At 39.4% G+C, this 12043-nt stretch overlaps 2 protein-coding genes and 1 pseudogene across 5 annotated transcripts; 2 read left to right on the top strand and 1 right to left on the bottom strand.

The window, feature by feature from the left end:
• Positions 1 to 560: 560 nt before the first annotated feature.
• Positions 561 to 2855, top strand: LOC137711234 (cinnamoyl-CoA reductase 1-like). Its single transcript, XM_068450459.1, has 8 exons — positions 561 to 697; positions 1135 to 1306; positions 1470 to 1655; positions 1854 to 1977; positions 2041 to 2079; positions 2141 to 2336; positions 2431 to 2484; positions 2774 to 2855. The coding sequence occupies exons 1-8, from the start codon at positions 561 to 563 to the stop codon at positions 2853 to 2855; spliced, it is 990 nt and encodes a 329-aa protein (XP_068306560.1).
• Positions 2856 to 3600: 745 nt separating this feature from the next.
• Positions 3601 to 8592, top strand: LOC137710794 (uncharacterized). 4 transcript variants are annotated; one of them, XM_068449921.1, is made up of 11 exons: positions 3604 to 4004; positions 4154 to 4366; positions 4500 to 4623; positions 4950 to 5079; positions 5261 to 5307; positions 5391 to 5448; positions 5745 to 5781; positions 5903 to 6140; positions 6706 to 6813; positions 6947 to 7043; positions 7976 to 8592. In XM_068449921.1, exons 1-9 carry the CDS (start codon positions 4002 to 4004, stop codon positions 6798 to 6800), a joined length of 945 nt encoding a protein of 314 aa, XP_068306022.1. In that variant the 5' UTR covers positions 3604 to 4001; the 3' UTR covers positions 6801 to 6813; positions 6947 to 7043; positions 7976 to 8592. The 4 variants fall into 4 exon arrangements, with proteins under 4 accessions (XP_068306023.1, XP_068306024.1, XP_068306022.1 ...); XM_068449920.1 differs by having other exon boundaries at positions 3606 to 4366; XM_068449922.1 differs by lacking the exon at positions 6706 to 6813 and having other exon boundaries at positions 3601 to 4366.
• A 1565-nt stretch (positions 8593 to 10157) lies between these two features.
• Positions 10158 to 11729, bottom strand: LOC137711236 (psbP domain-containing protein 3, chloroplastic-like; annotated as a pseudogene).
• Between the last annotated feature and the right edge of the window lie 314 nt (positions 11730 to 12043).

Below are 12043 nucleotides of genomic sequence, written 5' to 3' on the forward strand. Positions count from 1 at the left end.
CCTTATACCTTTTAAAATTTTTAATGTTTTTCTATCAAGTTTTAGTAGTGTGTAGAAAATAATAAAAAATTAAAAACGTGAGAGAGAAATAATTTGGGATGTGTCAATATAATTTCTCTATTTATTATGCGAGTAAGAGAAGGGTTTTTTTTTTTTTTTTTTTTTCTTCACACGAGCCTGTTTTGAAAAATGAAAATGTCGTTGACGTCCTTCAGGTTGCTCTTCTTGCTGACGTGCTCGGGCAGCCGCTGGAGGGCTTCATGTTCCCATGTCTTGGCAAGAATTGGACAGCTGGAGTGTTTTTCTTGGCCCAAAAGTTGGACTCTTACCTTTTTGTTGGCAATAGGTTGCACGTCTTCAATTTGGCACGTCAATAGAATGCCAAGTACCGACGCACTTGTGCATGCCTTCAACTTGGCACGTCCTAACATTTCACATGATAATCCCTCTTCATTCGTTCGGAAGATTAGAGTGCTCGATCAGAAATTGAGAAGTCAATCTTCTTGTACTGATCAGTCTCCTTGTCGAGACACCAACTGCAAAAGTCTGCAATGGAGATGATGGCGGCACCGGCGGAGGAGGAGAAGGAAAGAGTATGTGTAACTGGGGCTGGAGGATTTGTGGGCTCTTGGATTGTCAAGCTTCTTCTCTCTAGCGATTATCTTGTCCACGGAACCGTCCGAAACCCCCCCAGGTCGTCTACTATAATTTTTTTCTCTGTTACTGCATGCCACTATGATCATCCTTAATGCTTTTGTATACCGGAAATTCTCAGTTCAATTAAATGATGAACATGTCAGCTACATTGTTTTAATATTATTGGTAAGGCACCGATGACGTATTGCCACGTTTTGTTGTAGTGATATTGTTGATAATGCAATGATAACATGTTGGTACATTTTGTTGACTACTAGAACCATCGATGTAGTATCAGTTGCATACTGACGGTATTAAAAAACAGACTGTGAGGCTGGCTACAAAACATCGGCGCGAAATTGATGACATTGGACAATTAGTTCCGATGGAGCATAATTCATGTTCAAAATGGTTCATACATGTTATATTACTGAAAATTAATAAACTCGTACAGATGTTAATTGTTTTCATTTTACGACTAATTAATGCAGGGGATAGCAAGTATGCTCACTTGAGCAAGCTTGAGAAAGCATCAGAGAATCTGAAACAGTTCAAGGCAGATTTGCTGGACTACAATTCACTATGTTCGGCAGTTGCAGGATGCAGCGGAGTTTTCCATGTTGCCAGCCCTGTAATTCCTAGTGCTAGTGTAACAAATCCTCAGGCAAGAGTACCTAATTCACTGATACAAGAGTGATCAACTAAAAACAGAACAGAAGGAACTATCCCATGTGAAGTGATAAAGGACTAGCTAGGAGTCCGTAATACAATTAACAAATTGTTATATACGTCAATCACATTTCACAATATATCATTGCGCGGTGCAATTGCAGGTAGAGTTGATTGAACCAGCTGTAAAGGGAACGCTGAATGTCCTGAGTGCTTGCCTAGAAGCCAAAGTGAAACGAGTTGTTGTTGTGTCCTCTATATCCGCTCTTTTTGTGAGCCCGGACTGGCCTAAGGGTCAAGTCAAGGACGAGACTTGTTGGTCTGTTCCCGAATATATGAAAGCAACCAAGGTAATTAGTCTACTCTTAATTAGTTAGCAATGATGTAGTACCATATTCAGCAGCGCGTCAAAGTAATACATCAGTTACAATGTTGCACTACCATTATTAATAAGTCAGTTTTGAGTGTAATTTTGGGAAGCAGGATATTTTATTTTTATTTTTAAGCTGAGCATAAATATAATTTTTATCATTGATTATCTGGTATAGAAATGGTATTTTCTTTCAAAAACGTTAGCAGAACGGGAGGCTTTGGAGTTTGGGAAAAGAACTGGACTTGAAATCATAACTGTTTTACTACCTTCTCTTAATTTGGGGCCGATTTCTAGCAAAGGTTCTTGAAGGTAGTACCTACTTTAATTTATTTTCCACACCGTATATGTACACATTTCTTTAGAATTGAATACGACCGAGAAGTCTATCGTACTCACTTTTGCCAATTAACTGAGGTTACGAGGGTATATATGTTTCTTATTTGTGCAATGTGGCTATGTACCTAGGCGGGTTTGAGTCAATTGGATACAATTATTGGACGGTGGTGGATGTTCGTGATGTAGCTGAAGCAGTGATTCTTGTATACAAGAAATCTGAGGCTGGTGAACGATACATATGCACAGCATATGCTATTGGAATTAAGGATTTGGTGGACAACTACTTGAGGGTTGCATATCCTAACTACAATTATCCCCACGAGTAAGTTTATCATTTCGGTGATTGAATTCGTTCATGTGTTTGTGAATGCGCCTCTATTAGGATTCATGTTGAGATGTTTAGTGTTTTATGGCAGCCTTAGCCACACAGAAGAAGAAGAAAAAAACGTGAGCTCGGATAAATTGCAAAGGTTGTGTCACATCCCGGCCCGGGGCGGATCACTACCCGGGCCTGCTTCACCACCGTAGCACGATATTGTCCGCTTTGGGCTTACCATTCCCTCACGGTTTTGTTTTTGGGAACTCACGAGCAACTTCCCAGTGGGTCACCCATCATGGGATTGCTCTAGCCCCCTTCTCGCTTAACTTCGGAGTTCCTACGGAATCCGAAGCCAGTGAGCTCCCAAAAAGCCTCGTGCTAGGTAAGGATGGGAATATACATTTAAGGATCACTCCCCTGGGCGATGTGGGATGTTACAGGTTAGGTTGGAGTTACCGGCCACTGAAGGATACTCTTATTGATTCCATTGAAAGATTCCGGAAGGCTAGCGTCTTGGATTAGAGAAATGAACAAGCCCCTTTAATAATATATATGTCTGGTTCGGGATCAACGAATAATTTTCCTTTGATGATTGCCCATCCTATTTTAAAATTCTAGATCCGTCATTGTCTCATGCATAAGCATTTTAAAGATGAATTTAAAGTTTGGGAAAAATAGACAAGTCCCACAATCAATAATAGAACCTACATCTGTTAAACTCATACTATTAAAACAATAGTGCTTTAAAAGTCAAACTCAAACGGTCTCATTCTTATATAGAGTATGGTATAGTTGTAAGCGATTCAAAATAAATTGAATACCATCTTGTTGAAGTTTGATTATGTTTAAAGTTTTTCTAACTTAATAGTCTTGAATTCTTTCTTATACGAATAAAGCTCGAGAGAGCTTAAAAATGTCGCCCAAACTGTTTCGAGCTAACTTACAGCCCTAGGAATACAAATTGATTGGGTTTATTATTCAGATGGTTTTTGCTGAATATAATGATGTTTGACTTGAGAAGAGGAGAATACAAGAGTAGGCAATCTACTGCGTGCGGGCAAGTCTCTAATATGTTCATGGATTCCATGAAAAAAAAGAAAAAGCCAAGCCGACATCCGTGTTAGTTCCGCGTAGGCATTCATTCTTTTACGTGCAGGCAAATAGAAAATGAAACAAACGTTGACGAGGAATTGTGTCTCTTTTGTTGTTTTGTGTGGAAAATAAGAAATGATGACGCTTTCCCTTTCCTTTTCCTTTTCCTTATCTTTGTGAATCCGTCCTTCTCCATGCTTTTCATCTATTTCTTGCTGTCAATTTCTCTGCTACTACTAGTCTGTTTACTAGTGCTAAGTTTTACCATCACCATCCACCAACCCCTCTCTCTCTCTCTCGAGTCCCCAGCCAGCCAGCCTATCCCCACCACTTCCACCGGCCTAGGTCGTCCTTCTCTTGGCCCATCTGCTGCTCTTGCTGCTGGGGCCTTCTTTCTTTCTTTCTTTTTATCTTTTCCATTTTCTCTCCATTTTTTTTTCTTCCAAAACTCCTTCTTATTAAGCCTAATTAAGCTTTATTGGGGTGTTGGGTTGTGTTGGGGTTTAATCACCTTTATTCATTCTTTCCTACCAAAATTGACCATCCGAGATTCCCCCAACCTCACTTCAAAATTCAATGGTATATGCATCTCCACCACATCTCAAGCTAGGGTTTTTTTTATTTCTAGGTTTTTTCTTTCTTTTTATTATCTTTCTATTTCGGGTTAGTACTACTGTTTGTACATTGAATTGAATTGAATAATTTGTGATTGATTGATGGCGTATCAGAGTTCTGGGTCGAGTTCTAGTCCCTCTGGATTCCAATTCCCCAATTCCAGTTCCCCTTTTGGTGACACCACCTACACCAAGGTCTTTGTTGGGGGGCTCGCCTGGGAGACGCACAGCGATACCATGCGCCGCCATTTCGACCAGTTCGGCCAGATTCTCGAGGCCGTCGTTATTATTGATAAGAACTCCGGCCGATCCAAAGGTTATGGCTTTGTGAGTATTTCTTCTTTTCACTTTATGCCAGTTTGTTTTGCAAATAAAGAATCAATGGCAGTGGGATTGTTCTGTCTCACTCACAACTTTTAGAATGACTTGGTTTCTGTTTGTATTTACATGGAGGGTTCAGGTGACTTTCCGCGAACCAGAGGCCGCTGCTCGGGCCTGTGCTGATCCAACTCCAATTATCGATGGCAGGCGCGCTAATTGTAATTTGGCTTCACTCCGGCAGTCCAGGCCACCTTTGCCTTATGGTATAGTTTCTTATGCTCTTGGTTTGATAACTAACAATTTAGTCCCGCTTTGTAGTTTCCAGTTTCATGCTCAATTGCAACTAGTTCATTGTTTTCTGGTTATGTTTGTGTTTGTGCTATCAATTTCTTTTATTAGGTTCCAACGTTTTATTGACTTTGTTTTAAACACAGCAATTATATATATGGATTTGAAGAAAAAAAAGAACTAAGATCTTCATTGGTTTCCATCACATTTTCATGTTAACCTTTCAAAGTACCAAAATCTACATGTATTGTTTTTACTATAGCAAACAAACACATTACGCATGATATTTTTTTACTTGCAGGACGTCCAAGACCAGCTTCTCCATACATTGGAGGCGTGCCAGCTACCCGTGGGGCTTACATTGGAGGATATGGCTACCAGCAGCCTCTTTCTTACAACTATCAACAAGGATTAGTTTATCCTCCATATGGGTGAGTCGTGCATTTATAGGATTAGGTGATAGCCATCGAGTTAATTGTACTTGTGTAATATTTGCTGAGCATCCACTTGTGTTGTATATAAGTTGTCAACGTTTGATATTTGATTTGGTTAACCATGGATCGGTGACATCTCAGTAAACAACTTAGTTCTCTTCCATTGTTTCTTGTGTAGTGCATGCGATTCAAAATATGCAATGCCATGTAGATTTCCAAAATCAGGTTTCTTCGTCATTTCCCTTGGCATTCAGGGTTCATTTTGTCTGGACTATGATGATGTGACATGGCATGATTGGTAATTGCAGGAGACGAAAAAGTGATAGTTGCAGAGGATATGTGCCCAGATCAATGTTTATTGAACAGGCAAGACTTAGGACTAGTGTTTTTTATTGAGGACCAACAATTGGGTTTTCTAGTCTCACCATTATTGATTGATCTCATACTTGAGATTTCTCATTCAAGTGTAGCAGCACTTCAGCCTTAGTTTAGTTCAACACCTTGGTTCTTGCATTGTAAGGGATTAGTTTTGGTGTCTTGTGTTGTATATTTCCATGCATTGCATTGTTTGTAATTGTATTTTCATGATGTACATTAACTCTTCCAAATTGTCTACAGAAATTATTATATCAGCAGTTGTAATGGTTGTCTTATCCGTGCAGGTATGCAACATATGGACCTGACTACACTTATTCACAGGTCAGTAATGCTATTAAATGGCAGCATGAGGTGGATGTCTTTCTTTTCAATTTATGAGTGAAGATATTATGTTGCTTTATTCTGACTTGCTCCCTCACTTTGCGCGCCATTTCTTTGGTAGGGTTTATACAACCCTTATGTGGGTCAGCAATATCTTCAAATATACGGACTTCCAGGGACAGCTAATACTTCTCCTTATCCTTACGAACAACTGGGTCAAACCATTCCTGGTGGTCAGGGTTATCCAACAGTTCATGGATATGCAATGCCTGCTCAGCAGATAATCCAGTTTGGTGCACCCAGTGTTAATGCAGTCACAACTTCCCCAGTCCCTCAAGTTCAAGCAGCATATCCTACGGGTACATCTCTCTGTCCTGAAACTATTGTTCTTTTGTTTTTTCTTCACAACTCTGGTGTCCCCCTTTCTAGGGGATAAATTATGATTGTTCATCTTTCAGTATAAATTAGTGAAGCTGTACCACTAAACATGCAACTCATCAAACTCATAATTTATGTGAAATCAACACAACCTGGGGCTTGACCACTGTCTTGATCAAATTATTACTACCTATGAGGATGTGGGATCATGATAAATTTTAGTCCTTTATAATGCACATTTTTTGCTTAGAAGGCTCACCCCCTGTCGATACAGTGAATAGTATGCATGTGATTTGTTTAATTAATAAAGAATTATTTTTAACACAGATTTGCTCAAAGTCTTTGATTTCTATCTTTCAATTCTATAAAATACAAAGAACTTTTTTTTTTTTGACAAAGAACAGACACGTACCTAATATGACAAGCATTCTTCAGAGTCTCATGATGGAGACGTAATGACAATTTGATAAATTTTTCATCTAGATCGATGTACCATGGAGTATATAGATAAGACTTAATCGACAAAATTCTGTGTTTTTTAATCAGGTATGGTAGCAAGTGTTGTGGCACAACCACATTTTATATTATCTGCTCCTCCTCAATATATGCAGGGTAGTGGTTCTGAGCAAAGAGCTGGGTGAGGGGTTGATTAAGGTTAGTGCCACATCATAGAATAGATTACGGTGTGCTTTGCAGTCCTATACCTATTCTTTGAGAAAATAGAAAAGAAAAAAGGGACACATCCGCCACTAGGTTCGTGTTGAGATTCTTTATTTACTCTTTGCAGGTATCCTTAGATTGCAGCAGGACTAAAAGAAGCAAAACTGCTAATTAAGCGGCAGGCTTCAGGTCGAGCCTTGGAAATTTTATTTTGCATTCTAGAGGTAAGGATATTTGGTCATTCTATGTACATATGCAAGATTTACCTATAGGACTGCAAGTTCTGATTATACAAACCTTTTCTTCCGGCAAAAGATATGCAAAATGAATAATATTATTCTCAGCAGGCCCTTGATAGCCAACTGATGATAATGTAGTTGCATATATCATTATCATTTAAAGTTGCAAATGGTTCTATATGAGGCTGTGGCAACAAAGTGTGAGAATACATTTTTCTCAGAAACTATGATCCATTTGTTCTGTTTGTCTTTGTTGGACGTCCGCGTGCAAATTAGTTTAATGGGATGATTTACTAGATTGCTGTTTTCATTAACCTGTAGCAGTTCATTCCAATATTCATTTGTGATTTTCCATCGCCATTAGTAGCACTCCGATTCTTCACCTAATAAACTTTACGTTGTAGTGCTTACTCAATAATTATGTAAGGGAGAGTGGTTCTTCTTGGCACATTTTATTTGCATACTGGATTAAATTACCAATACCTTAAGCCTCATTCGGTTTAGAAGATGGGATTGGAATGGATAAATCACAATTTTCAAGTATGTTGAGGAAGAAATGAAAAAATTGTGACCGATGTGGTAGAAAACTTATCCGCTCGAATCCTCCTCAAAATGGTAGGATTAGAAGGGAGAAGCTTTCTAAATGTCTAATCTCATTCTAATCCCCTGAAAGTGAAAAATCGTTCTCCTCTACCTTCGCTATAACTTGTATTTAGAGGGTTCCATTCCAATCCAATCCAAGATACCAAACAAGGCCTAAAAGAATGTATAGCTGGACTTGTTTTTGTTGGTTTCATTTTGTGTTGATCTGGATGTGCTTTCAGTCTAGTTATGATTTTATGATTTAAGGCTTGGCATCCCAAAGTCTTTGTTTCTGGATTTATGCCCTCTGTCTTATACATACATTTTTTTCGCAGGTCATACATAGTCATGGTCACCAGAGAGGTCAGATGTCAGTGTCACTCCAGATGGCATAGAAGGATGGAGGATGCCAGCTGCTCTTCCCTCCCAGTGCGACATTAATCCTCGGTGCATCTAAACCCGTGTTACTCAGGAAAAGTGGCAGGTTGTCATGGATTGGTGGGTGCTAGAAGCAGGTTTCTAGCAGCCAGATAGGACTAAAACAAGTCTGAAAAAACATGTTAGAATCAACGTATGATTCTTTTATAGTCTGCCTTGTCCCGGCATTTTGGGTGTATAGTCTGGTGTCACGTGTTGGTGGGCGGCCCATCACACGCGTAATGTCATTCAGGTATTTGTGCATACTAGTTATAGGATTTTCATTCAACTCGGAAAATCCTGTGATTTAGAGAGTTAAGAGTGCCTGGCTTCAGAAGGGGAGAAGCTTCAGGCATGTTCTGTTTATTTGGAAAGAACAATTTTTGGGTGTATTATACATATATAGTAAAACAGTGTCTCGCCTATTGATCCTTATGATTTGAAGGATATGCTTGTTTGTATATCATTTGAAAGATTGCTCGTTATGTTATAGATAAAAAGGGTGATCATGGTCACTCGATCCAGAGTTCACAAATCATGCAACACGATGTTCGACTCGTCCCAAAAACAGTGTGACATGGTCCTCTTTGCCAAAATGATGGGAAAAAAATTGGAGGAACTATCCACGGAGTGAAATCAAGACCCATTGCCCACACATAAAGGATTCATAACCACAAAATTGAAGAGAGAAATTAGAAACAAAGGCAGAGAAGCTGTTAATAAATGTCTCTAGAAGTCCCCAAACCAAACTCTCACCGGCACGCTCCTGAAAACGTTGCACACATTCCTCACAATCTCAACTCCATCGATGCTCTACACTCGAAGGGGCCTTACCACCGCGAAGGACGGCAGATTTCTCATTTATTCAACTGTAATCCCTGAATCCCTCCATCAAATTTCTTGAGACCTAGGGTTTGATCAATTACTCCCCCTCCGTGCTCAACAAGTTTCTGAGGTGGGAGGACAAGGGCGGTGAGGCTGCCTCTCTGGGCACTGAAGCCCTTGCATGTTCTCTCAAGGACTCTTCCATTCCCATCAAGGAGAGCCACCAAGAAGAGTGTGCCCCATGGTTGCAAGTCTGTTTGTGGCATTGCCTGCTTTGCTTCTAAAAAGGTATGTCATTCGGCTGTCTTTGCAGTCCCTGAATTCAACTTGGGCACTCTTTTCTGGTAAAGAAACTTGGGCACTCACCATTTGTCTAATTCGTATAAATAAATATATATATATATATATGTGTGTGTGTGTGTGTGTGTGTGACAATTTACAATACTCGTCAGTTACTGCATGCATAACATTCTTATTTGTGGCTCCTGCGACTGACCTTGTCACTCCTTGTTGGGACCAGTACGGCACGACTCCATGTTCAAGCTGCTATTTTCGTGGGAGTTATCAGATTGGTGGCACTTCTTCAGATTTCAGGACGGTGAATCGATGAAGAGATGGGAGGACAATCCTATAAATTTACGTTCTGAGGAGACAATTGTATGACCATCAAACTCTTAAGTTGAATAATGACTTGTTTTCTTTTGCAGAAGCTGATGCTCCATTGGATGCAGACAACAACCTAGACGTGCAGGGAGGGGCTTTCGTTGATACAAATTTACAGCTTGAGAAGGAAGGAATGAATATCGAGAGAGCAATTTCTGGGATTACAGAGGTACAGGTATGTGAAATACTGGGTTATTGTCTGTGATCTTATAAAGTTGTATAGTATGTCCTAACCATCACAAGTTTTGCAGATGAAAGAGATTCAACAGAAGATTGTTTGCTTCGAGGTGTTAGAATTACAGATGGAGAAAGAATGGCAGGGGTAAAAGAAAGGAAATAGAACTGATGTACATACAATTCTTCCCAAACATCCACCAAATTAGTTACTCTGATTTTTTATTCCATTTGAAATTAATGATTCGAAAATTAGAGACCGGTTTAACTTCAATATTTAAAAAATCCTTGGATTTACAATGGAATGAATGCTGCTGCAATGACTATCTGCGTTTCTTGCACAGGTTAACAATCTCTTTGGCAGCTATTTCGTTGGATTACCGCAAAATACCGAGTGTACTGACTCAATCAAAATCGGCGTAAAACTGTCTGGAGCCCTCAAATGAACCTGAAGAATTTGACAGCCTGCAAAACCAAATACAGCTTTCGCACTTGCAGTAAACGAAACGGGATTCAGTTTTGTGCACCATCCTATCTAGATTGTCTAATTTAAGCGTCGAATTTGAAGCTCACCTCCTTAATATTGGAACTGTATTTATCTGATTCCTCCTCCAAGTACTGCAGAAAGATATCGCAGTATTTGGCATGAGAAATAAAGAATCTGGATTCCAGAGCAGAACACACTGTACAACTTAGAAACAAACTTGTCAATGTCGAATAGATACCAGTCCGGTGCTGTATACAGTGTTGTACCAGCCGTTGGTTGCCATCCCAAGTGCTGAAAACAGGTGCTTGCAACTTTTACCGGGTTTTTGTAGCGAATACTCGATGAAGTAATTCGAAATTAAATAAAAAAAGTACTTCTGAATTGATCTCATCCTTTCTTTAATTTAATAATTTCAGAAGCACTGACGATCGTCCTTATCGTCATCAAATTCAAGCCGTCATAACTCATGAACAATCCTGAGTTGGTATGTATGACTATGAGTGGAGAATAATTACCTTTAGATGCTTTGCAATCTATAAGTTTTGCTGCCACTCCTGCAGGCCTTTGCCAGCTCCTATCTAATCCACTAACCTTTGAAGTCCCATATGCAATTAAAATTAATGCAAAACTAATGAGTAAATTAACAAAAGCTTCCACTGGCCATGTCAAATATATTTATGCATAAAATGAATCAAAATTAGGAGAAATGAAGGCTGGCTAGTACCAGTCTCTGCAAAAGCTTCTACTTTACCAAAGGATTCCATCTTTGTAAAATCCGGACCAAGCCCCGTGATCACAACGCTAACTGAGGCAGCAGCCCCAGAAAGAATGCCATTCTATACATATGTATGCAACAGAACCGAATAATATCGAATAATCGAAAGCATTGAGACTGAGAATACCCACTTGAGCGATTAACCTCTTGTTCTGGGTAGAAGGCAGCGACGGATTTAAACCCAGTTGGCTCTCCTGCGCCTACTTGCCAGTCTCCAAAAGGTAAAAGTACATACCAAACCATTAAGTATATAATCCCCAATGCAAATTTCACCTGGGAATTTAACCAGTATTTATTCACCTTGGAGAATCAATATCTTGAATTTAGTGACATCATCAGTGTAAATTCAAAAACCCTCCGGTACATCTGAATTGATTAAAAATAAAATAAAATAAAAAATAAAAAAATAAAAACACTCAAACAAAACATTTTCCTTTGGAATTCAACATATCCAATTCAATACTTTTAAACAATGAAAAATCAAAATGCTCCTATATATATTATGTAAGCTAGAGAGAACAAAATCCTTGGCCACCAAGGGACCAAGAGAACGACACTCTTAAAAAGCAAAATATTTAGAGATGTATAACTAATTATATGTGGAATTACCATTCTCTGCCAATGCATTTGAAATAAGTTGGGGAAAAGAAAATGCAGCAAGCGTCGTCCCAAGCACAACTTGTCTCCTCGTATCTTGGAAATCAATGCCAAAACTAGAAAATAGAACAAATAACGAAAGGCACGACATGCCTTTGAGATTGAATGTGCAATCTATTCGTACGAGTAAAAGGAGGAAAAGAAGAAAAAATATTCTCTCCTCTTCGTGAGAGTTCCTTCTCTCCCTTCGTGAGAGTTTCTTCTCCCCTTGTGAGAGTTTGTTTTTAACTGATTCCTCCCTCTTCCGTCGTCGGCCCTAGCTGTGTCCAAGGTTGGTGGCTGTCTCCCGTTTCTCTTTTTCTTCTTTTCTTTTCTGCATGCTTGTTGGCCTGTGTTTTGTCCTCGTTGTTTCGGCCCAATTTACCTGCATTCCTAGCTATGATCCCCTCTTCTTCCCCATCCTAT

This window comes from Pyrus communis, chromosome 12 (assembly GCF_963583255.1).
Source record: "Pyrus communis chromosome 12, drPyrComm1.1, whole genome shotgun sequence".
In the NCBI taxonomy this organism is placed as follows: Eukaryota; Viridiplantae; Streptophyta; class Magnoliopsida; order Rosales; family Rosaceae; genus Pyrus; species Pyrus communis.

Excerpts from the sequence above, each read along its gene's own strand:
- LOC137711234 (XM_068450459.1), top strand. The coding sequence starts at position 561 with ATGGCGGCACCGGCGGAGGAGGAGAAGGAAAGAGTATGTGTAACTGGG. Across the intron at positions 1,656-1,853 it reads AATATATGAAAGCAACCAAG|AAATGGTATTTTCTTTCAAA; the intron begins GTAATTAGTCTA and ends TATCTGGTATAG. Across the intron at positions 2,485-2,773 it reads AGCTCGGATAAATTGCAAAG|GTTAGGTTGGAGTTACCGGC; the intron begins GTTGTGTCACAT and ends GGGATGTTACAG.
- LOC137710794 (XM_068449920.1), top strand. The coding sequence starts at position 4,142 with ATGGCGTATCAGAGTTCTGGGTCGAGTTCTAGTCCCTCTGGATTCCAA. Across the intron at positions 5,080-5,260 it reads TTAGTTTATCCTCCATATGG|TGCATGCGATTCAAAATATG; the intron begins GTGAGTCGTGCA and ends TTTCTTGTGTAG. Across the intron at positions 5,308-5,390 it reads ATGTAGATTTCCAAAATCAG|GAGACGAAAAAGTGATAGTT; the intron begins GTTTCTTCGTCA and ends TGGTAATTGCAG.